General features: G+C 38.4%; 4 protein-coding genes across 5 annotated transcripts; all 4 read right to left on the reverse strand.

The window, feature by feature from the left end:
• Positions 1-2,014: 2,014 nt before the first annotated feature.
• Positions 2,015-8,602, reverse strand: LOC147332460 (uncharacterized). Its single transcript, XM_086289019.1, has 5 exons — positions 8,498-8,602; positions 4,922-4,982; positions 4,496-4,700; positions 4,259-4,402; positions 2,015-3,224 (listed from the first exon to the last, which is right to left on the reverse strand). The coding sequence occupies exons 3-5, from the start codon at positions 4,624-4,626 to the stop codon at positions 2,402-2,404; spliced, it is 1,098 nt and encodes a 365-aa protein (XP_086145145.1). The 5' UTR covers positions 4,627-4,700; positions 4,922-4,982; positions 8,498-8,602; the 3' UTR covers positions 2,015-2,401.
• On the reverse strand, positions 6,485-14,440 carry LOC147332461 (uncharacterized). Of its 2 annotated transcripts, none has more exons than XM_086289020.1 (2): positions 14,196-14,440; positions 6,485-8,602 (listed from the first exon to the last, which is right to left on the reverse strand). In XM_086289020.1, exon 2 carries the CDS (start codon positions 8,599-8,601, stop codon positions 7,672-7,674), a length of 930 nt encoding a protein of 309 aa, XP_086145146.1. In that variant the 5' UTR covers position 8,602; positions 14,196-14,440; the 3' UTR covers positions 6,485-7,671. The 2 variants fall into 2 exon arrangements, with proteins under 2 accessions (XP_086145146.1, XP_086145147.1); XM_086289021.1 differs by lacking the exon at positions 14,196-14,440 and adding an exon at positions 13,606-13,949.
• A 1,828-nt stretch (positions 14,441-16,268) lies between these two features.
• On the reverse strand, positions 16,269-18,125 carry LOC147332462 (uncharacterized). Its single transcript, XM_086289022.1, has 2 exons — positions 18,108-18,125; positions 16,269-17,190 (listed from the first exon to the last, which is right to left on the reverse strand). Exon 2 carries the CDS (start codon positions 17,187-17,189, stop codon positions 16,320-16,322), a length of 870 nt encoding a protein of 289 aa, XP_086145148.1. The 5' UTR covers position 17,190; positions 18,108-18,125; the 3' UTR covers positions 16,269-16,319.
• Positions 18,126-20,417: 2,292 nt separating this feature from the next.
• Positions 20,418-21,723, reverse strand: LOC147332463 (uncharacterized). Its single transcript, XM_086290803.1, has 7 exons — positions 21,719-21,723; positions 21,482-21,599; positions 21,322-21,404; positions 21,072-21,241; positions 20,793-20,945; positions 20,638-20,718; positions 20,418-20,563 (listed from the first exon to the last, which is right to left on the reverse strand). The coding sequence occupies exons 1-7, from the start codon at positions 21,721-21,723 to the stop codon at positions 20,418-20,420; spliced, it is 756 nt and encodes a 251-aa protein (XP_086146929.1).
• Positions 21,724-26,036: the final 4,313 nt, after the last annotated feature.

The following is a 26,036-nucleotide window of genomic DNA, read 5'->3' on the forward strand; positions in this document are numbered from 1 at the left end:
TCTGACTGTTTGAGGCTGTGGACAGGTGTCTTTTATACAGATGATGAGTTCAAACAGGTGCCATTCATACAGGTAACGAGTGGGGGACAGAAAAGCTTCTTACAGAAGACGTTACAGGTCTGTGAGAGCCAGAGATCTTCCTTGTTTGAGGTGACCAAATACTTATTTTCCACCCTGATTTACGAATATATTCTTTACAAATCCTACCATGTGGATTCATGGATTTTTTTTTTCACATTCTGTCTCTCACAGTTGAAGTGTACCTCTGGTGCAAATTACTGACCTCTGTCATCATTTTAAGTGGGGGAACTTGCACAATCGGTGGCTGACTAAATACTTTTTTGCCCCACTGTATATTATCTGCTGTTTGTTATACACTATGTTGTGAAACATGAAAGACCTGCAACAAACAGTCCCAGATGAATTTGAATCAAGTGAACTGTGTTGGTTTTATGTCAGCAGGTCTCTGGGAAACTCAATTTGTATTACTGAAAAAATAAACTAATATATAAAATACAACACAGAGAGACTGAGGAGGAGCTTCTTCCCGCAGGCGATACGGTCTCTCAATCACACCACCACACAGTACTGACCCACACATATGGTTCTTACACACACACTGGACTTTCTGGACTTTGGTTTTGCACAACACTATATTCTTCATTTCCGGTTAATACTTGTACAGCTGCTGTTATTGTGTATATATTTATTTATATTTAGATTTCTTCATACATTCTTATATAGTTCTATATTGTGTATTTTGTTGTACAGTTATTTTATTTTCAACTTTAATTTATATATTTTATCTTATTCTTCCCAGTTAAATTTACCCTTCATTCTAATTTGTGTTGTACAGTTATTTCATTTTTAACCTTAATTTATATTTTATTCCTTCCTAGTTAAATTTACCCTTTTTAATTTTTCATATTTATTTCCTATCTTATTCATAGCCTTTTCCTTTTTTGTTTTCTTTAGGTCACGAGCAGTTGTCCAAGCATTTCACTACATATCGTACTGTGTATGACTGTGTACGTGACAAATAAAATTTGAATTTGAATTTGAATTTGAATTTGAAAATATGACTTTTAGTCAAGACAGTTACGACACATCACACACGTGAAAATATATTTTATTGAACAGCGTTTTCAAGATTACAGAAAGAACACAAACCCATCAGTGAAACAGACTCTCAATCAACACGTGTCATTTATCCATCAGAGTAATTGTGCATTCTCCTCAAACGAGCCACACTGATTCACAAACTGTTGTTTTGTAAATTCAGTTCAATTCAATTTTATTTATTCAGCGCCAAATCACAACAACAGTCGCCTCAAGCTCCATAAAACTGTTATTAAACACTTTCTTGTTGTTTCTTGTTGTTTCTTGGCAGTTTTAATAGGAAAATGCGGCACAGGCATCTGAGTGTTTCAGGTTTTCAGTCCAAGCAAGCAAACATCACTTCACTGTAATATTCTGACGACTTCTTCAGCTCCTGGTGATCATGTGTTGATCACTGACAGTTTGTACTACTTTTTAGTACGTATACCTACTATACCCCTGCAGTTTTAGGTATAAGTGGTTGTAATTTGTTTTTCTTTTATCCCACACAAAATTCAACATGCGACGAATAAACACGTTTTAGGAAATATCATGAAATGCGAGATGCTGTGATTTTATTTGAAATGTTCCATGTTTTTAAAAATAGAATTTGATAAAACTAGTGAAGATCTGAGGCAGTTTGTTCAAGCAGTGGGCAGAAACTAAATGTCACATCATCCTCTTTATTTTCACATCAAGGCAACACAAAGTGACCCGCTCTACTGCAAGAAAAGCATTGCAGTAGTCAACCCATAAAGAAATCCATGAATCAGCTTTGTCAATAGAGACAAAATGTAAACAATCCCCACCTTCTAAGTTTGATTTAAATGGTCTAAGAATGATTCCTGTGAGATGATAATGCCATATTATGATCAACAGTACTGAATATTGTGGTAAGAAGTAGCATTACTATACCAAATATAATTTCACACCTTTCATGAGAGCAGCTTCTGTGCTGTGACACTGATGAAAGCCTGATTGGAAGATTTCATGGTAGCTATTAATATTCAGGTACTCACTAATTTGGTTTTCAACTATCTGAAGAATAAATAGAGACCAAGAATAAAGTGAATAATTATTATACTGTCTTATAATGTAAAAATATGTAAATTTCTGTCTTTTTCACAAGGGAAAATACCAGGAAAAAGGCTGCAGGGGCTAAGTGACTGAGGGGAAAAAGTCTGGCAGGACATGAAGAACAAGATGAACGATGCCACACAGTTTGCTCAAGGGTTTTGCAATAAGTGGCAAAACAGAAAAGCTCAATTCAATATGAGTGTTGACATTGAGTTTAGTTGAATTACTATTTACGTGAGTATGACAGATACAGAAGACCAAAAACAAGTGAAGCAACAATCACAACAGCACAGATGAAACAATAAACACAAGTGTTGTCGTCCTGAGATTGGAAATGCAAATTAGAGTTGTACCTTTCTGAAAAGAAAAAATCATTGTTTTGATGGCTCTGTGAACTCTGGAGCACATCATGCGGACGTCTGTTGTACTCGTGAGAGGAATAGTTCTCCTGGACTACTCTGCGAGACTGTAAGTTGATGTTATCACGGTCCAAGGAAAACCTTCTCAACTCTGTTAACAGGTCAGTGGTGACCTCATATGTATGTTGTGGATCATACGCTGTCTGTCGATCTTCATAGGTCTCATAATGCTGTGTGATATAGACTCGGTCTATTCTCTGTGAAGTTCGCCGTCCCACATTCTGCTCCCAGACTCTGATTATGATCCGAGCCCTGTTGCCGTACTCGTGCTCTGATTGGAAGACATGATGTGGAAGTCGCAACGATCCTTCTCGATGGATATTACCAAGACTGTAGTACTGATATCCCCACGGCGGTGGCTCTAACAGCTTTTCCTTGTTGCGATAATGATGTGAGCCATAATCACCACTATTTGGGCCAAAGGTCAGACTTATGTCACCATTCATGTTGATGTCAACTGCATTGGCAAACCAGTGGAGCAACCGGAAGCTGTGCTCATTCACGGACTGGCCAAAGCCTACTGACCTCAGATCAGTGATTGAGTTGAGCTTTCGTCTTACAGCTGACACAGAGCTGAAGGTCAGGAGGAGAGCCACACAGCAGCTCATCATTCTTCCAAACATCTTCATCCTGTAGAGATTTAAGAAGTCACTGTTTTTATTGTTCATGCATACTTTATATTCTGACATTCATTACATGATTTTCACCAGTGATGAATCTAATGATTATGTCATGACTGCATATTAACAGATGTTAATGATTAAGACAGCTTTTAATGTACTCCTAGTTTATAATTTGATAGCCATTCAGCCACACAAACTCTGAAACAGGTTTTACTTGTTTTTCTCCTCTCTGGTTTATACCATCTATTATGGGTTGGAATTGCATTTTAAAATTTTGCTTTCTTCAACTGAAATCAAAAGTTACTTTTTTGATTAATTGTTACGAGAGGCTTTTTTATTAAGAAATGTGGTTTTCTCAAACAGCTTTAACTTTGTGACATAAAGAGAGAAAATCACACTAATAACTTGTATCTGTAACGTGAGCTTCAGATAAACAGGGAAGGATCGCTCAACAATAAGTTGTCAGAGGATTAATTAAACAAAGCAAACTAAATAATTCTTTAACAAAGAATTGAGACATATTTATAGCCATTAGCAAATTGTTTAACATGAAATTTCCCACTCGTGGGACTAAAAAAAGGTATCTATCTATCTATCTATCTATCTATCTATCTATCTATCTATCTATCTATCTATCTATCTATCTATCTATCTATCTATCTATCTATCTATCTATCTATCTATCTATCTATTGAAACAACTACATATTTGAGTGCTTTTTCATTCATCTTTTTATTTTTTCCCACTTAGCCATTACACTTCTGTTAACCCATAATTTTATTTATTTATGTTGTCAGGTGGTTTCATGATACTCACCTCTCCATGTGTCAGAAAGTTAAACCAATAACATCAAAACTAGATCATTTTGCACTTGAATGAGTATGCTTCCAATTTAAGAGAAGGCGGACAAAGTACAATCCATTTCATCGTATCTTTAAATATTTTGTCATTGGTAGAATAAATGGAGCATTAGAAAACAGGGTAAAGTCATGTGAGTGAAAATAAATTGGAATGAATTCCCCAGAAAATGAGAGAACTTACCTGTGTAAGCCTGCTGCTGCTGCTGTTTGTGTGAGGACAGTCGTAGCTCCCTGTATGTTTTGCTTTTCCTGGTAAGTGAAACCAGACCAACAAGTTCTGCTAGTTGATAAGATGAAGTCTGATAATCCAACTATTTGGATGAGGCTGTAAAAGAGGAACACCATCATGGATTTAAGTGTTTCTAGTTTAACAGTTCTTTTCTAATTTAAAAAAACAAACAAACTGTGATGCACTTACTGTAATGCCGACAGTGAACCTATGCTTCTACGATCACCACGCCTCTGTGTTTTGAAAGTTCTTGGACAGCTGTGTGGAACTCTGCCAGGGGTCAGCCAGTTCAACCAGTATTTCCGCCTTCTTTGAATCATTTAAGACAGATTAAGTAAACTGGATTTGCCTGCACCAGCTGGTCCAGTCACTCTATTTGTTTGTTCTAAGAAATCTGTGAGACACCAAGAAAACAATGCAAATCTTGGCATAGATGTATTTAAATGTATGTCTACATTAAATCAATCAGTCAAAGTCAAAACTTTAGCAGTGACTGATGTCATAGAGCTTTATTAAGGACTAAAATAGTTTTTTCTTTTGTTATACTGATTCATCTGTAAACTGACACCATAAGGGAGGAGGAGTTCGTTTTCCAGGTATTTGCTCTTTGCTTACTTGCTGTTCAAAATCTTCAAAGGGGCCAGAGTCAGGGTGTCACAACGCACGGCCGCTGAAACTGTCAACATAATGTTACAGGATTAAACCTCTTCTAACCGTAAGCTTTACAACATTTCACGTGAAACATCTCCAAGCTGTAAAACTTTACAGTCAATGTAGATCAGGGGTGTCAAACACACAACCCAGCTAGGTCTCCATTATAGCGCACTGAATGGAAAATGTGAAGGACATGAATTTCTGCCTTTTGCATTTGATAAAGACCTCACCTGCGGGCATCCAAACTACAAAGTAATAAACAAAGTGAATAACAGGAACTTTTCATTCATCACACACTGACAAAATAATAGTTGTGTAAAATCTGAAATGACCATGGTGTTGATTCACGATGTGCTCTGGCATCGGCATCGGTTGCTACTGACAACAAGAAATAAAACCAAGAGATTAATTTAGGATGGCACGTGCCACCCCTGAGGGTCCAGCCCTGCTGCCAAGCATTAGGAACCTTCCTAAATAAAATTGAGACTAGTTCGACAAATACAATAGCAACATAACCTTGAATGTTTGTAACTGCAGGCATTGTTTATGGGGCTGTTCAGAGTAAATAAATAATTTGATATTATATGCTGAGCTGCTCTAACCCATGATTCTTGATGAAGTAGTATGTGGGCACCGGTCAGGTGTCAGAAGTGTGCAGATGAAGCCTCGTAAAGCCTCATGAAACCTTAAAACTTTCAGTCCAGCTGGTTCAAAGTAAGTTTAATTTCTCGAGGCTTCGTCTGACCACGCCCCCTGCTGGTCAAAACCTTTATTGTCATTTCAACCACCTGTGAGGCCTCGTGGCTGTTGAGCTCTATCAATGTCAAAAACCTGTCAGTAAGACTTCACTCAGTGTTTAAATAAATCCAACAGGATATGAGAAGTTTATGTTAAACCTGTTGTGGTGTTTTCAAAAGATGGGACAGTGACTGTGCTCATGAATATTGGGCTGATGGTATTTTCTTTCACATAATGGTGAGGAGGCAGGCGTGCACCAGTATCCCACAGCACAGACACTCATAGGTGATGTGTTGTGCCCCAGTTAATTGGCACACAATAAATACTTAAAAGTGTATTAATTTTGTTTCATTTAACTTAACAAAAAAAAAAAAAACCAACTTGTGAATGTTTTAGTAGTAATGTTTATATGTAACATTCAGCTAAAAGTGTTTCCACCCAGGGGGAAACCCTTCTCCTTTCAGCTGGCTCTTTAAAATCAAGCTCCTCTGTCTCACAGATGAAAACCCAACACGAACGCTAACACGCAAATTTATACATGTTCATAAATCACACCAATGCTCAGACCACCTTCTGAACCAGCGAGGTTTCAGACGTCACCAGTGACACCACTGCCCGTAAAGAAGAAGAGATGTTCATCCAGCTCCTTTGTCCATCATTCCACCCACTGGCAAACAAGATGGCATCACCACAGAGTCGGATGTTCATCCAGCTCTTTTTCTTTGTAGCAAATAAATTACACACAAATTAATCAAAAGTTTTGTTCAGAATTTTTATTTCCAGACCAAGTAGAGGAAAATATATATAATTTACATGTCTACAAATAAACACCTGCAAACATCTAAATGTGTAAAAAGTATTTGTAGACCTTAACAAGCTGTTGAACCTGATTGAACAGAAGAATAAGTCAGCAAAACGTCTGTCAGTTAAATTGATGATTCCAACACAGGATGTGTCACAAGATGTTTGTTTCGCTAATATTTGGGTTGTTTGGGATACATACAGATAGATAGAACATGAAGAAAGCAGCAACATGCATTGAAAATAGAAAATGCGCACAAAAAACAGACAGAAACGGGAGCCAGTGTTGTTACAGAAGTGTAATAAATAAGATTCATGTAGATAAAAAACAAAAACAAATTAAGCTAAAAAGGAGAAAACAAGTTCACAAAGTCCTAAAGAGAAACCTTTGTTTCTCTTCTTGTTTTGTTTTGCATCTAAGTCTTTAAGGTTTTCAGTTCAAGCAAGGAAACACCATTTCAAAGTGTACAATGGAACAACTCCTGTTATTCAACTGGTTGTAACAAAGTGTTGTAGCTGACTGATTCTTAGGACATGGAGTTCTGGTTGTAATTTATTTTTCTTTTTATCACACACAATGTGAGATCAAACTAACTGGGTTTATTTACTATAAAATTAATAAACCCTTATTAAGGAAAGTCATGAAATATGAGATGATGTGGTGTGAAATTAAAAAATTTAGCTGATTATTAAAATAGAAATGGGGAAAGTTGGGGAACAAAAAATAAATCCATAAATTAGCAATTTCTCTCGAAAAAGCTGACTCACTTACAGCCTTAAATCAGGGTGTTATCTGCGTAGTTATGATAAGCCACCCTCTATTAAAGGAAGCATAGACAGAACAAAATTGGCTGAATAAAAACAAACTACATTTTCAACAATCTTATGGATACTTTGAAACCAATAATAGAGACAATAAATATTATAGTGTAAAATATACCTGTTTTTTCAAGAAGGATTGACAACTTCAGTCTTCAGTGCTGCAGGGAAAATGTCAGGAAAAAGACTTTAGGGGCTGAGCTTCTGAGGAAAAGAAAAAAGGGAGTGTATCAAGACTGCAGGAGGAAGACTGATGGCGAAACACGGTTTGCTCAAGGGTTTTGCAGTCAGTGGCAGTACACTGTAATAAAATGCTCTATTTAATCTGTGTGTTGACACTGATTGTAGTTAAATTAATATATAAGTGAGTATGCCAGATACAGAAGACCAAAGATGACTGAAACACCAAACACAACACAGAAACACCTAACACAGGTGTTGTCGTCCTGCAAAGTAGAGTTGAAGCTTTCTGGGGAGACAAAAGCATTGTGTTGCCTGCTCTCTGTGATGTTGACCACAGTATCACTTAGTGTGTTGCTTCTCTGTGATGGCTGCCATCTGTTGTGTTTGTGAGAGGAATTGCTCTTCTGGATCACAATAAACAACAACAGTCCAAGACAAGCGAGGTCACCCCACATGTTTCTCATCTCTGATAGCTGGGAGTCATCAGCACTGCTTCTAAAGTGGTCTCTGAGAGACATCAGTAAATTGATGTCATTACTGTCCATGGAAAACTTGCTGATCGCTCTTAAGAGGTCAGCAGTGATCTCATATGTATATTGTGGATCATAATCTGTCCCTCGATATTCAGATGTACCATAATGCTGTGTGATATAGACTCGGTCTATTATCTGTGAAGTTCGCCATCCATGGTTTGGCTCCCTGACTCTGATTATGATCCGAGCCCTGTTGCCGGCCTCGTGCTCTAATTGGAAGACATGATGTGGAAGTCGCAACGATCCTTCTCGATGGATATTCCCAAGACTGTAGTACTGATATCCCCACGGCGGTGGCTCTAACAGCTCTTCATCGTTGCGATAATGATGTGAGCCATAATCAAAACTATTTGGGCCAAAGATCAGACTTATGTCATCGTTTATGTCAATGTCAATTTCATTGGCAAACCAGTGGAGCAACCAGAGGCTCTGCTCAGGCACAGACTGGCCAAAGCCTACTGACCTCAGATCAGTGATTGAGTTGAGCTTTCGTCTTACAGCTGACACAGAGCTGAAGGTCAGGAGGAGAGCCACACAGCAGCTCATCATTCTTCCAAACATCTTCATCCTGTGGAGATTTAAGAAGTCACTGTTTTTATTGTTCATGCATACTTTATATTCTGACATTCATTAGATGATTTTTTTTGACCAAGTGAAGCATCAAATGATTATGTGATGACTGCATATTGTGATTAATAGAATATTAATTATTAAGACAGCTTTAACTGTCTGTCCGTCCGTCCATGTATATACAGTGGGATGCAAAAGTTTGGGGAACCTTGTTAACCCTCTCAGGCTCAAATTAGTTTTTTTGTTGCGAATGCACAACCAAGTCCTGCAGTGGTACTTCTGAGTAAAAAAAACTCATAAAATATGTATGTGGGGTAATCAGGTTGTTAGTTTTTAACTGTTGCAAATCGGCAACGTCTGCCTTGAGAGGGTTAATAGTCATTATTTTCCTGTATAAATCGTTGGTTGTTACAACAAAAAATGTCAGTTAAATGTGTCATATAGGAGACACACACAGTGATATTTGAGAAGTGAAATGAAGTTTATTGGATTTACAGAAAGTGTGCAGTAATTGTTTAAACAAAATCAGACAGGTGCATAAATTTGGGCACTGTTGTTATTTTATTGATTCCAAAACTTTTAGAACCAATTACTGGAACTCAAATTGGCTTGGTAAGCTCAGTGACCCCTGACCTACATACACAGGTGAATCCAATAATGAGAAAGAGTATTTAAGGGGGTCAATTTTAAGTTTCCCTCCTCTTTTAATTTTCTCTGAAGAGTAGCAACACGGGGGTCTCAAAACTACTCTCAAATGACCTGAAGACAAAGATTGTTCACCGTCATGGTTTAGGGGAAGGACACAGAAAGCTGTCTCAGAGATTTAAGCATCATCTTGCAGCAGATGGAGTCACTGTGCATCATTCAACCATTCGGCGCACTTTACACAAGGAGATGCTGTATGCAAGAGTGATGCAGAGGAAGCCTTTTCTTCACCCACAGCACATTTGGACAAGCGACCTTCATTCTGGAATAAGGTGCTGTGGACTGATGAAACTAAAATTGAGCTATTTGGGCATAACAAGGGGCGTTACGCATGGAGGAAAAAGCACACAGCATTCCAACTCCTGCTACCTACAGTAAAATATGGTGGTGGTTCCATCACGCTGTGGGGCTGTGTGGCCAGTGTGGCCAGTGCAGGGACTGGGAATCTTGTCAAAGTTGAGAGACACATGGATTCCACTCAGTAGCAGCAGATTCTGGAGACCAATGTCCAGGAATCAGTGACAAAGCTGAAGCTGCGCCGGGGCTGGATCTTTCAACAAGACAACGACCGGAAACACTCAAACTCCACTAAGGCATTCATGCAGAGGAACAAGTACAACGTTCTGGAACGGCCATCTCAGACCCTAGACCTGAATATTATTGAAATCTGTGGTGTGAGTTAAAGAGAGCTGTCCATGCCCGGAAGCCATCAAACCTGAATGAACTAGAGATGTTTTGTAAAGAGGAATGGTCCAAAATACCGTCAACCACAATCCAGACTCTCATTGGAACCTACAGGAAGCGTTTAGAGGCTGTAATTTCTGCAAAAGGCGGATCTACTAAATATTGATTTCATTTCTTTTTTTTGGTGCCCAAATTTATGCACCTGCCCGATTTTGTTTAAACAATTATTGTACACTTTCTGTAAATCCAATCAACTTTATCTATCTATCTATCTATCTATCTATCTATCTATCTATCTATCTATCTATCTATCTATCTATCTATCTATCTATAATATATATGTATATGTGTGTGTATGTATGTATATGTGTGTGTATGTATGTATATGTGTGTGTATGTATGTATGTATACAGTGTATAAACATACTTTTGCACCAACACACATGTATACATGTCACTGTTATGAAAATAGTGGGTGAGAACTAGACTTGTAGTCAAGACCATCTAAACCAGCGGTCCCCAACCCCCGGGCCTCGGACCGGTACCGGTCCGTGAGTCGTTTGGTACCGGGCCGCGAGAGTTGAGGCTCAGGTGTGAAATGTATAGTTTTCAGGGTTTTTATCGGTTTTCAGCGTTATTTTGTTATCGGTTTTATCGGTTACTCGGTTTTCCTGGGTCTTTTCACGTGTGTTATGAATAAATTTTAATTTTTTCGGTACCGGTACTAGTTTTATTTTGTTGTATTTATCCGCAACACCTTAAAGGCCGGTCCGTGAAAATATTGTCGGGCATAAACCGGTCCGTGGCGCAAAAAAGGTTGGAGACCGCTGGCCTAAACCAAGATCAAGACGAGGACAGTCCAAGTCATGACCAAGACAAAGTCAAGACTGAGACCGAGACAAAAAAAAGTCTTTAAACTGCACCCAGATGCTGCTTTGTTTACGGGTGTCAGGCATATTTATGTGTTTTTGCAATGCACTCGCACAGCCCTCCTCACCGCTGTCTACTGTCTCACTCACTTACTGAGAGGACAGCTCCACTCGACTGCCGCGTCTCTCTCTCTCTCTCTTTTTTTCTTTTCTGTATTTCCTTTCCAGGGCCTTTTTTTTAAACTTTAACTTTATTGAAATTATAAAGCGAACAGTCAGTCATTCTAGTTCAGTTTGTACAGTAGACATACAAGGCAAATAAGAGTAACAATATACAGTACAATGAAATAAGAAGGATAAATAAATAAAGAAAAAGAAAGGGGGGGTGGGATGTGACAGACTTCATAACAACTTTGTACTTGAAAGTTGTGACAGCTCATTCGTTAAACATGTCTGAATGAATTTCAATCAATGATAAATCTTTTTTATTGGAAGTTAATTTAAGAGAGTTTAAGTAATATTCAATTTCAATCAAAAACAAATTAAATGATGGGGTTGAGTTTTGAAATTTACATTTATATATATGGAATTTCCCTAATAAGATAGAAAAATTGACAATGGCACATATTTTTTTTTCTTTAGTTTCAAAATAAGTGATAATGTTCTTCCCTTCAATTTTGATTTCGTATGTTGTCTTGCACAGTATATAATTTTCAAGCTCTCTCCAAAATGTAGCACTATATGAACAGCCATAAAACAAATGGGTAACACTTTCAAGTTCAGTTTTACAAAAGGTACATTTTCTATCAATGTCACAGAATCTTGAAATGTACGTGTTAGATGGATATATGTTATGTAATATTTTCAAATGTAATTCTCTAACTTTGTTTGTAATACAAAATCTAAAAGGAACAAGCCACGCTTTATCCCAGTTGATATTATCAAAAATAGCATTCCGAAAAAACTTCCCTCTTGGAGTTATTTTCTTCGCATTATACAAACATTCTCTAATATGTTTATTGGTGCATTTCTTGCTTAAGAAATCAATACCATTTATATAAAGAGTGTTAACGGATGCATGTGGTGTGTTCTGTGTTTTGTAGCTTTTCATCAACTCAGTCAGTCCACTGGGAATGGACTTTATTACAGAGCTAAAATCTTTAAATTTGATAGGGAATATTTTTTCTGTAATAAAGTCATTGTAACTAAGTAGCTGGCCTTCAGAGTCAAATAAGTCTTTTAAATATATTATATTTTTATCAATCCAATTCTGCAAATATAGTGATTTGTTCCTCTTAGTAATACATTCGTTATTCCAGATAATAGATCTATGTGGAGAAAAGTTATGTGAATAACATAATTTCCAAGCCAACAATGCCTGTTGATAAAATGCAGACATTTTAACTGGTAACTTTGATATACTATAATTACAAGACAATAGGAACTGTAAACCTCCAACATTTCTAAAAATGTTATGTGGAATGAAATGCCATAATGATCCAGGAGATTTTAAGCATTCTTTTAGCCATTTCACCTTAAATGTATAGTTCAGGTCCATGAAGTCCAGAAGGCCAAAACCACCTTTATCTTTAGGTCCACAAAGCAATGATTTTTTTAGATGATGGTGCTTATTCTTCCATACAAAGTTAACAAATAAGCTATTAACATTTTTACATGTGGAATCATACACATTAAGGGAAAGAGCTGGATACACAAATCTGGAAACACCTTCAGCTTTAGTCAAAAGGATTCTACCAAAAATGGATAGGTCTCTTTGGAGCCATAAGTTCAATATAGTTTTAGTTTTTTCCATCTGTTCTGCCGTTTTTTCCACTATACTACAAAATGTATCATCATTCAATAAATTATTATTTAGCTTCCAAAAACCACGTAGTTTACTTTGACTTTGTTTATTGCCAACTAAGTGAATTGTGATCAATTTGTGATCAGTTAATGGAGCAAAATCATGAGAAGATTCTGAAACAAAATGTAAACATGAAGAAGATATTAACCACAAATCAATTCTGGATTGTAGAGATCTATTTGCATTGCTCCAGGTAAACTCTTTTGTATCAGAGTTGAAGAATCTCCATACATCTATAACTGCAAGTTGTTCACAGAAAAATGCAGTGCTTTTAAATTTTGAGTGTTGAGATGTTCTTATTGGCACTCTATCTATAAGATCGTCTGGAGCATCATTGTAATTAATCTCCTCCAAGAATCATGTGGGCTCCTTTATATTTTGATTTTAAAAAAAAATCAAGTTTCTCAGATAATTGTATGCACATAGATTTGGCCTGAGTTGTGTTGTTATGACTGTATAAATTACAGACTATAAAGAAGGTGTTGTCCAATTTGAAAACCAGAATAATCCATCTGCCTTCACCTGAAGACTGCCGCGTCTCTCACCCTCTCTGTTTTTCACATAATGATATTATCATATCCTCGCATGTGATTGGCCACAATATGGAGGGATTGGAGCATAGCAGAGCCACTGTTTGTACTAATTACAAATTATTTGAATGTATTTAACTTTTTTATATTACACCCCCTGGCATATGTTAATTTATGTCTCGAACTCCTGTTAGCTTCGAGCTGGTGGGTAACAGACGTCTCCGAAAACGTCGGAGCACTTTTGCAAATATGTGATGTCTTGATAAACCGATCAGATATTTGATTTTTTACACGGCTACATTCACGCCTGAAAATATCTTAAACGTTTATCTCGCAAAAGTTCATCTTACTTTTTTCCCTCCTATGTCCCTTGCGGGGCTCCGTAGAAATCTCCCCTGTCATAAACTCCAGCGACTTAATATCATCGCCTTCCTCAGCTGTCGGTCCTTTCTTCGGCCCATATTTAGAGACGCGCTCGTAGCGTTACCCCGATGACCCGTTAGCAAGTTTGCCACTAGCGTCCTTAATCCAAAATATCCCAGGGATGATTCAAATTAAGCAGTGTTAACCGAGGTTGTTACTGGCCGTCCAGTGGCTCCGGACCGAAATCAAAACTGAAATCAAAACGCTGAAAACGGAAAAACTAGTCCAGTAGCGAAAGCAGTGCGTGCGGCACGACAACAAACAGGTGTCATGATACACACCTCTCCCTGTGCCAGAAAGTGAAACTATGACATTTTTCTAAATTGTAATTATACTACAGACTTATAGATCATTTTTCATGTGAATGAGTATGCTTGTAATTTAAGTGCAGTGTAATCCACTTCATGTTAAACCCACTTCATTGTATCTTTAAATATAGAATAAATTCTGCATTAGGGCAAAATCATGTGAGTGAAAGTAAGTGAAAAGGAATCCATGAGGAAATGAGAGAACTTACCTTTGTAAGTCTGCTGTTGTTTGTGTGAGGACAGTCGTAACTCCCTTTAAGTTTTGCTTTCCTGGTAAATGAAACCAGAGCAATAAGCTCCGCTAGTGGCGAAGATGAAGGTTGACAATCCAGATATTTAGATGAGGCTATTAAAGAGCAACGCCATCATGGATTTAAGGGTTTCTAGTTTAGCAGTCACGTGAAAGCAAATTATTGATCATTTTATGAGCAAGTTTATGCCCAAAGTTTGAATATGGGCGTGTCTGCCCGACTGTAGGGTGAGAGGTTGCAGTAGTGTCTGTAATATAGGAGCTGGTTACAAATGAATTTCAAATAGTGTACACATTTATTCAGTGGCAGTGTTTTCTTGTATGATTTGTTTGGTCATTCAAGTTTCCTTATTTAAAGGCGTTCTATAGTTACTGTCATCATATAATAACTTTGAGATCATTCATACATAGAAAGATGTGATTGTGTGTGTTACAACTCAGACTTTTAGTTTCATTATCTCAAACTGTAACTAAAATTGAGTTTCATTTTTGATTTGATTTGTACTAAAAGTCTGTGAAACACAAAGAAAACCATGTAAATGTTGGCATAAAAGTATTTTAATGAATGAATGTGTGCAGTCGACCAATGAGTCAGAAGTCAACACTTTAGCAGTGAGTGACCCTGTAGAACTTTGTTTAGAATTACAGTACTTCTCTCTTTAGTTATATTAGTACACTTTTAATACTGGAGCGTGACACCTTACTGGAGGAGAAGTCTGTTTTCAAGGTGTTTGCTCTTTGCTTACATTGTGGAAATAAAATCATCAAAGAGCTCAGAGTCAGGGCGTCACGAAGCACAGCATCTGAAACTGACAAAATAATGTTACAGGATCAAATTTCATCTAACTCTAAGCTTTACAACATTCTTCATGAAACATCTCCAAGCTGTAAAGAAACAGTCACTGTGGATCAGGGGCATCAAACATAACACCCAATAGAAAATGAATGCTTAAAACAGGCAGCAACAGGAGCCAGCGTTGTGACAGAACTGTAATAAATGAAATTGATGTACATAATAATCCAAATGAAAATCTAAAGAGGAGACAACAAGTTTAGAGACTCCTAAAGAAGAACCATTGTTGACTGTGGATGTTTGGATGAAAGTGATGCTCAGTGACGAATGTGCACGAGTCAAGCAGATGATGCTGAAATGTTCATTTATTGCTGTTCCAATGACACAAAGATGACTGATGATAATAAGCACATTTCCCCAAAATGGACTATATGATGAATAAACCCATTGTAAGGAAAGGCATGAAATATGAGACCATGTGGTGTTAATTTAACAACTTACACGATTATTGAAATAGAAATGGATATAGTTGGAGACGATCTAAGACAGTTTGTTTGAGCAGCAGGCAGCAGCGCTACTAAATGTCATATCACCCTCTTTATTTTCACATCAAGGCACCACAGGATGAGCGGCTCTACTGCAGATACCTGCCAGGTTCATATTAATTAAACATGTCAGGTATAAATTTAGGGCCCAAACTTTCTCAGTGATTTATCTGAAGTAAGTTTAAAAAAACAATTAAATATCTTACTGGAAGTCTGTGCAGTGAGCTAAGAATCAGAGTGATATGCTCTTTAATAAAAATATCGTTGCAGTAGTCAACCAAAAAATAAATCAGTAAATCAGCTTCTTTTTTAAAAAAAGAAGCTGATTCGGTTACAGCCTTAAATATAGATGTCATCTGCATTGTGGAACTTCACATGGTAAATAATCCCGACCTTCTAAGTTTTATTTAACAATCTGAGAATGGTTCCCATAAGACTCCAATAATGCCAGTGTCTGTATTCAGGCAGATATAATTTAACCCCTTTAATAAGATCACTGTCTTCACAGTGACGAAGGCTTGATTGCAAAACACCATAGTTGCAATTAATATTCAAATAGTAACTATTTTGATTTTAAAAGTTCTTTCGCAATAATCGTACCAATTATGGAAAATTTCAAATCCATAATAATCATAATAATTATATTATATTATATTATATTATATTATATTATATTATATTATATTATATTATATTATATTATATTATATTATTTTATTCAAGAGGGATTTGACAATGGGAAGTTTTAGCGATGCAAACACAGCACATTCTGTGTGCTGATACTGATTTTAATTAAATTAATACTTGGGCAAGTTTTCAAGATACAGAAGACCAAAAACAAAAACAAAAAAAAAATAATGAAAATCAAACAGATTGAATAACCGACCCAAGTGAACCAATCATTCTGACGTCTGTTGTGAGAGGAATGGTTCTCCTGCATCACAGTGAACAGCAATAGTCCAAGACAGGCAACGTAGCCCCACGTGTTTCTTGTGTTTCTTTCCTCTGAAAACTGGGAATCATCTCTGAGAGACATCAGTAAGTTAATAGGGTCCAAGAAAAACCTCCTCAATGCTCTTAAGAGGTTAGTAGTGACCCGATATGTATGTAGTGGATCATAATCTGTCCCTCGATGTTCAGATGTCTCATAATGCTGTGTGATATAGACTCGGTCTATTATCTGTGAAGTTCGCCATCCCACATTCTGCTCCCAGACTCTGATTATGATCCGAGCCCTGTTGCCGTACTCGTGCTCTGATTGAGGGTGAGTGACATAATGTGGAAGTCGCAACGATCCTTGTTGATGGATATTCCCAAGACTGTAGTAGTGATATCCCCACGGCAGTGGGTTTAACAGCTGTTCATCGTTGCGATAATGATGTGAGCCATAATCAAAACTATTTGGGTCAAAGGTCAGACTTATGTCACCGTTTATGTCAATGTCAATTTCACTGGCAAACCAGCGGAGCAACCAAATGCCCTGCTCAGGCACAGACTGGCCAAAGCCTACTGACCTCAGATCAGTGATTGAGTTGAGCTTTCTTACAGCTGACACAGAGCTGAAGGTCAGGAGGAGAGCCACACAGCAGCTCATCATTCTTCCAAACATCTTCATCCTGTGGAGATTTAAGAAGTCACTGTTTTTATTGTTCATGCATACTTTATATTATTAATTATATTGTGATTAATAGGATAATCATGATTAAAACAGCTTTAAATGTATTCCTAGTTTATAATTTGATAGTCATTCAGCCACACAAACACTGAAACAGGTTTTACTTGTTTGTCTCCTCTCTGGTTTATACCATCTATTATGGGTTGGAATTTAAAATGTTGTTTTCTTCAGTTGAAATCAAAAGTTACTTTTTTAATATTAGAGTTTACTTTTAATTAAGAGGGTGTTAAGAGAGGCTTGTTAGTGAGAAATGTTGTTTTCTCAAACAGCTTTAACTTTGTGACATAAAGAGAGAAAATCACACTAATAACTTGTATCTGTAACTTGTTGGCTGAAGCCTCCTGTCAGCTTCAGATAAATAACAGGGAAGGATTGCTCAACACTCAGTTTACAGAGGATTAATTAAACAAAGCAAACTAAGTAATTCTTTAACAAAGAAGTGAAGCATATTTTATAGCCATGACCAAACATGCTTTTATTTTATTCATTACACTTCTTTTAAACCAGAATTTTATTTATGTTGTCAGGTGTGGCTCAGAAACGAGTCCAGTATCTAAAGCAGTGCGTGCGACACGACAACAACCAGGTTTCATGATACTCACCTCTCCCTGTGTCAGAAAGTTAAACTGATTACGTTTGTCAAAACTGTAATATTGCAGACTTATAGATCATTTTTCATGTGAATGAGTATGTTTGTAATTTAAGAGAAGGCAGACTAAGTGCAGTGTAATCCACTCCATGTTAAACCCACTTCACTGTATCTTTAAATATAAAATAAATGCTGCATTAGAGACCAGAGTAAAGTCATGTGAGTGAAAGTAAGCAAAAATGAATCCACCAGGAAATGAGAGAACTTACCTGTGTAAGTCTGCTGCTGTTGTTTGTGTGAGGACAGTCGTAGCTCCTTTTATGTTTTGCTTTTCTTGTAAATGAAACCAGAGAAACAAGCTCTGCTAGTCGTGAAGAGGAAGTTTGATATTCCAAATATTTGGATGAGGCTATTAAAGAGCAACACCATCATGGATTTAAGGGTTTCTAGTTTAGCAGTCACGTAAAAGACCATTTTATGTCCAAAGTTTCAATATGGACATGTCGACTGTAGGGTGAGAGGTGTATTAGAATAATTCAGCCTTCTAGAGATCGTGTCAGCAGGGATGGTTAAACTTTATTTGCCTCCAGCAGCAGGCTCACTGAGTCTATTTGTTTTAAGAAATGTGTGAGACACAAAGAAAGCAATGAATGTGTGTGTTGAACCAACGAGTCAGAAGTCAACACTTTAACAGAAGTTAACACTTTAAAACACTTTTAAGGACTTACAGTGCTTCTCTTCTATGTTATATTAATCCACCTTTAACACTGTGTAGCCGGTCTGGCCTGAAACTCCGATCGCTCCGATCGGACACTTTTATCTTTTCATTGATGGAAAGTTGGTTTTGTGGCTCCATCCCGCAGAGCTGATCCATCACTTACTGTTGAAGAAAGCTGGAACCAGCTTAATGGAGAATTACTGAATCAGCTGGTAGAGTCTGTATCTCAATTCAAGACATTTTAAAATCCAGGGGAGGTGCCAACAATGCAGGCCTAGATGTTTGCTGTATTTTATGGAGCTACTAAATCAAATTATTATTATTTTTTGTCACTTAAATGGTTTATTTCCTACAAAATAAAAACCCTGAATCAACATCTGTCTCAGGTCAGCCAATAAGAGGCTATGCTGAAGTGCATGCTCTCCTCTTTGAACAAGATAATGAGTTAAATGTTATCTTTTATAGTGGCAGGAAACAGGAACTACAGCAGAGGTCATCCTTATTCTCAGATATATGTAGGTTATAATATAAACATAATGAAAAGAGCCAGACAGGCTGAAGGAGCTGTTATCGCCAATATGCTTTCATATCAAGGACGGACTTAAGTGGGAAAGATTTTGAAGCTATTAAAGGTTTAAACGCTCCTGTCAATGTTCCCTCTAAGGCAGCGGTCTCCAACCTTTTTCGCGCCACAGACCGGTTTGTGCCCGACAATATTTTCACGGACCGGCGTTTAAGGTGTCGCGGATAAATACAACAAAATAAAAGTAGCACATAACATACGTAAAAAGACCCAGGAAAACCGAGTTAACGATAAAAACAATAACAAAATAACGAAAAGAAAAGAGGGCGATGACATTGATGCCAAGGGTTCTGAACTTATGTTTTGTTTTCACAGTGAACTGATGTCACTCATGTTGCAAAGACACTCATGCAACTTTGGTCAGCCACCAAAATGTTCATATAGAGATTATTGGGAGCAGCAGAAATGTTGGCCATGATGACACATTCACAGTTGTCCACCCAACACCCCAACTGATTGTCTTGTAAGTAGAGAAACAACTTCCTAAATGAAATTCATTTACCACAGTGAGCAATCTAGTTTCCTCCAGTGCTGGAATCAGGCATGACAGAGCATGTCTCAGGAGACCAGCTCAGTTACTGCAGATTAAACTGAATCATGTCTTAATTCACCCATTTTGTACTATTAGACGTTGGCACTGCATGAAGCAGTTTGATTATTCTACAGATCGATGTTTTATGTATTGCCTTGACTTTGATGCTGGCCCTCAAAGGGTTGATTATGTCTGCTGACGAGTCATTTTATTGATGGACAAACAGCACATTTCAGATTTAGCTTTAAGTGCTGCCATTTTGCTCTGTCCTTCACTAAATCCCGGAACTTGTGTTTTCTTCCTCCTGCCTGACAGCTCCATATTTAATATAATCCTGCCATCCACCTGTGCATTGTTGGTGTTATTGATGAGCTGCAAGTCAGACTCAAAACTGGATCTCCTTCCATATACAACCCTCATTCGAGACAGACCAGCACCATCTCACAACCTCATGTTAGAAGACAAGTCCAGTATTAAAATGCAAGTGCACTCGTCAGTTCTTCCCACAGCTATAGGAGTTAGAACCAGCAACATGTTAAGTGCAGCAGTCTCCCATAATCTAAGGTTTCTCCATGTTGCCTGCTACTCTACATCATGATCTCCTTCCAAAAGTCTCATCTTGACCAGTGACCCCGTGTTTCCAAAGAAATGTGCCTTGTTGCAGTCCATTTGCAAGATTGTGTAACTGTGACAGAACAGATTAGTCAGATCAGAGTACAATGTATAGCTAAGTTTATTTCTTAGGGTCAGGCTGTAGCAGTTGCATTAGACAGCATGGTCTCCTCCACTTCAAACTCTGAGGTGGTGTTGACATGGGGAGCTGCAGTGGTGCTGTTGTCCAGAGAGGATTCTTCAAGGTTCACTTTAAACTCTGGAGCATCTTCTTCCCCACCTGTAATTGGAGGAAAGAGAACCCCACATTATCACTGTTCAAATTTTAAAAGACTTGACAAGACCTTAGTTTACCTTTTCCAGCCATTTCACTTTTGCCATCAGTCTCATCAAAGTCTGGTGCAGACAAGTCAGGAAGCAGTCCTTTCTCCAAATCTATTATTTTAAGAAGTTTCACTTATAACAAAACCAGACTAAAAATTTGTAATTACTGTTGCCCTTCTGGTTACCAAGTTTATGTATTCCACTTCTCCACTGGCTGCCATACACAGCAGGCCCGCCGATTTTATTGAGACCCACAGGCAGTTTCTCCACAGGTAGAGGCCTGCTCTTCTGTGAGTGCAGGACCTTCACTGGTCCTAGTTTAGCTTCATGTTCCCACACTTCCCAAAAGAAAATAGGACACCATCAGACTTTCGAGCACAAAACTGGGTTAATGCTGACATCTAGTGGTGACCAGCATGCACAAAACTAAACAGCAGCTACAATGGACAGACTGGAAACTCTACCCTGATTAGTCCTCAGTCCACTTTTCCTCAGCGGTTCAGGTTCCACTGGTTTCCCAAACCCACGGGGACCAAATCTCCCTTGGCTGATGGGCTTACTGCGGGGCTGGACGACTTCATTCTGGCTTTGACACTGCCCACAGAGGTAGTCGTTCCCATCAGCTGACCGCCATCTGAAGAGAATCATTGGCACGTTTTAGTCAGTCCCACATGCATTGACTTTCAATCATCTGTTGGACACTTTCAGACACACCTTTCATTTATGAAGGTGCATGCTTTATTTGTGGATTCTGCATCATTCACTGGGACAGCAGTCAGATGGCATGTGATGTAGACCTAACAAGAGAATTTGTCAGAAAGACAAAGAAAGCACATCTGCAAGAGTACGACTTACTGCCACAATACATTCTCACCTCCCCTTTGTCGGCATTGTGGAACCTAAAGGCATCGATCACCAAGTGGAGCTTTTCGTCTTGTGCCCTGGGTAGGAAGAAGGCCCTCGACCCTGGAAGCCTTGAATCAACCAAGCACCTAAACAAGATTTTAGGGTAATGTGAGAGTCAGATAAACTACACTTAACTTGCATTGACTGTAGAAACTTTAATAAACCTCAAGTCTGCATAACTTAAACCATTCTAGCCAGCCTTTACACCATCTTCATCATCAACAGTTACACATCTACTTACCAGAGTGTCTTCTAATAAAGAAGGTTAGAAATGAAGCTTTGAAACTTTGAATACTTAGTATTTAGAGAATTCAGTCAGCTCTTATTATGACACCAAAAGGGGGCAGATCTAGAGAAACTTTCTTAGGGTGGCAAATGGAGAAATCAAGTAGGGTGGCAAAATCAAAGCCTTTTTTCTTTTTTTTTTTACACATATGCAGGTGTTACATTCTGTAATATGCGAGGTTTCAGACGTCACCAGTGATCCCACTCTCCCTGCTTTACAGAGAGCGCAGTCTGCCTTTTCGGCTCGCTGCGAATGCCTACTAGTTAAACTGTGTGTGCAAAGCCGAGGTTAGCTGAGTAGGGTTTGTTGTATTGAGTTACTCTTCCTCCCTTCCTCAAGCCTCATTTACTTATCTAAAATGCCCTTTGTGTGTGTATGTAACGTTGCCCATTGGCTTGCTGTGCGCAGCCCTCATGGTTTTCAGTTATACAATTGGTAATAAAATCCCTGTTTCTGTTAGATTCCTGTGTAAGAGCTGTTACTCTCCCCCTGGCCTCTAGCAGAGGGGGTCGTAACAGTCTAAATGTGCAGAAAGCATTTGTAGAACTTGAACCTAAATGAAAGTAAGAATGAGCCAGCAAAAGAGTCCAGGGTCAGAGATGTAGTAGAGTCTCCAATGTCGAAGCTTATGAATAAATTTAAAATAGAGTGTACATGTTTTTAATGGCAGTGTTTTCTTGTACGATTTGTTTGGTAATTCGGGTTTTATTTAACCCATTTAATGTTGTTCTATAGTTACCATCATACTATAAAACTTTTGAGATCATTCATATGTAGAAAGATGTGATTGTGTTACAACTCAACCCTTTTTTTATTGTCATCATTTATCAAACTAAGATATTTTATGGCAGAACTTCAAACACTCCACATGCACCCGATACTGATTGTCTTCCAGCTATCATTTTGATTAAATATTAGTCATACACTGCACAAAAACCCTTTGATGCACTTACTGTAATGCCCACAATGAGTCTATGCTTCTTCAATCATCACATCTCTGTGTTTTGAAAGTCGTATTGTGGGGTGTCTGTTGATTCCCACATCTACTTACCAGACTATGTTCTAGTTAAGAAGGTTACAAAGGAAGCTTTGAAGCAGTTTTACTTAGTATTTAAAGAATTCAGTCAGCTCTTATTATGACTGCTAAACACTCATTTCCTGATTATTTCCTTTCATTTACAATAAAAACATAACCTTGAGTATATGTAATTGCAGGGCTTTTTAATTGGGCTGATTCTCTATATTGTAGTTTCAGCTTCCAGTTATTTATGCAGCCAAGTTATATATGTGTAAAAAACAACACTGGATCCCTTTGAAACAGGTAACGAGCTGCAACTTAAGTGATTGTGCAGGACAGCTGGCTGGGATCTTCACCAGGATTTTCAACAAATCCCTCGCACAGGCGACTGTCCCACTCTGCCTGAAGTCCTCCACCATAGTCCCCTTGCCTAAGAAGCCCCACATCTGAATGACTACAGACCGGTGGCACTCACCCCAGTGGTAATGAAATGCTTTGAGAAGCTGGTCCGCAGACACATCACAGCAGCCCTGCCCCGCAGCCTGGATCCACACCAGTTTGCCTACAGAGCAAACCGATCCACGGAAGACGCTGTAGCCACAGCACTCCATGCTGCATTAACTCACCTGGAAGAGCATGGTAGCTATGTGCGGATGCTCTTCGTGGATTACTGCTCAGCTTTTAACACCATCCTTCCACACAAACTGGTGGCCAAGCTACAAGACCTGGGGCTTCCATACAGCACCTGCATGTGGATCAATAGCTTCCTCTCGGGCCGTAGACAGAGAGTCAGAGTTGGCCATCACACATCCTCAGCCCTGAGTCTCAGCACTGGCTCACCCCAGGGCTGTGTGCTCAGTCCACTGCTCTACTCTCTCTACACACACGACTGCACTCCTCGCCACCACAGCAACATCTTTGTGAAATTTGCAGATGACACCACAGTGGTGGGGCTCATTTCCAAGGGAGACGAGTCTACGTACAGAGACGAGGTGGAGCAGCTGACGTCATGGTGTAAGGCCAATAACCTCCTCCTCAACACTTCAAAAACCAAAGAACTCATAATAGACTTCAGAAGGAAAAAGGCAGAGATCCAACCACTATTCATAAATGGGGACTGTGTAGAAAGGGTGGCAAGCTTCCGCTTCCTGGGAGTCAATATAGAGGAGAACCTTTCCTGGAGTGTGAACACCTCCGAGCTGCTGAAAAAGGCCCAACAGAGACTGTACTTCCTGAGAATTCTCAGGAGGAATAACATCACACAGAGACTGCTGGTGTCCTTCTACAGAGCCACCATTGAGAGTGTTCTAACTTACTGCATATGCATCTGGTACACTAGCTGCACAGGGGCTCAGAGGAAAGCACTCCAAGGGATCATTAACACCGCCCAAAAGATCACTGGCTGCCCTCTCCCCACACTGGAAGTTCTACACAACGCCCACTGTTTTAAAAAGGCCCAAAACATCATAAAAGACACCTCACATCCTGGCCACTCCCTGTTCGAACTGTTGCCCTCAGGCAGACGGTACAGGGCAATCAGAGCAAGGACTAATAGACTCAAACACAGCTGTTATCCAACCGCAATAACACATCTGAATACTACAAAAAAATGTCCATCACGCCACTCTTGTGTTAATCTATGCACGGTCTGAAGCATGTGTGTGGGAATGTATGTGAATGTTTTACTGTTATATCTTATTAGTATTTTAAGTATTCTATCTATTTTATTTATTGAATTTTATTGTTTTATTTATATTTTGATATTGCTAGGGATGATGCAATGATCGGGGACCATTCTTAATTTCGTTGTTCTCATGACAATGACAATAAAGTTTCTGATTCTGATTCTGATTCTGAATCTGCCCATTTTCTGGGCCTGATGTTGGGTCAGGTGCGAGTGTGCCAGCACAGCAACCAATGAAGTCTCTTCTCTGTCCTGAATCAGGACCAGTCACCCCACATGTTTCTTATCTGTCATAGTTGTCATGGAAATGGGTCTCATGATCCAGTGTTTGTGTTTTTGGTTTAATATTCTTTGATTACTGTTGCTCTTGGTTTTGGTTATTCTTATTTTTCAAGCTCTCAGCAATCTTAGTTCTCCCTCCCTCTATTTTCATCTTTGTGTTTAGTTTCTGTTCCCGTGTCCCACGTGTCATGTCTAGTCACCCCAGTCTCTATTTCCCAGTCAGTGAAAACAGAGCGAGCGATGGATAATAGTAACAAACTCATCAGTGAAATAGACTCTCAATCAACACGTGTCATTTATCCATCAGAGTAATTGTGCATTCTCCTCAAACGAGCCACACTGATTCACAAACTGTTATTGAACTTGTAAACTTTTTACTCTAAGTAAACTTCACACTTTCTTGTTGTTTCTTGTTGTTTCTTGGCAGTTTTAATAGGAAAATGCGGCACAGGCATCTGAGTGTTTCAGGTTTTCAGTCCAAGCAAGCAAACACCACTTCACTGTAATATTCTGACAACTTCTTCAGCTCCTGCTGATCATGTGTTGATCACTGACAGTTTGTACTACTTTTTACTACGTATACCTACTATACCCCTGCAGTTTTAGGTATAAGTGGTTGTAACTTGTTTCTCTTTTATCCCACACAAAATTCAACATGTGATAAATAAACACGTTTTAGGAAACATCATGAAATACGAGATGCTGTGATTTTAACACAACATGACGCGCTCTACTGCAAGAAAAGAAGTGCAGTAGTCAACCAATACATAAATCCATGAATCAGCTTTGTCAATAGAGACAAAATGTAAACAATCCCCACCTTCTATGTCTAAGAATGATTCCTGTAAGATGATAATGCCATATTATGATCAACAGTATTGAATACTGTTTTAAGAACTAACAATACCAGTACACCAAATATAATTTCACACCTTTCATGAGAGCAGCTTCTGTGCTGTGACATTGATGAAAGCCTGATTGGAAGATTTCATGGTAGCTATTAATACTCAAGTACTCACTAATTTGGTTAATATCTACTTTTTCAACAATCTGAAGAATAAATAGACCAATAATAAAGCCAATAATTATTGTACTGTGTTATAATGTTAAAATACGTCAATTTCTCTCTTTTTCACAAGGAGCTTCATAACCGAAGTTTTCAGTGATTCGGGGAAAATACCAGGAAAAAGACTGCAGGGGCTAAATGACTAAGGGAAGAAAAACCCTGGCAGGACATGACGAAGAAGATGAAC

Source organism: Aulonocara sp. 'chitande type north' Nkhata Bay, linkage group LG4 (assembly GCF_057382095.1).
Source record: "Aulonocara sp. 'chitande type north' Nkhata Bay isolate Kocher_YH1m ecotype deep benthic linkage group LG4, A_spYH_male_GT1.1, whole genome shotgun sequence".
Classification (NCBI taxonomy): domain Eukaryota; kingdom Metazoa; phylum Chordata; class Actinopteri; order Cichliformes; family Cichlidae; genus Aulonocara; species Aulonocara sp. 'chitande type north' Nkhata Bay.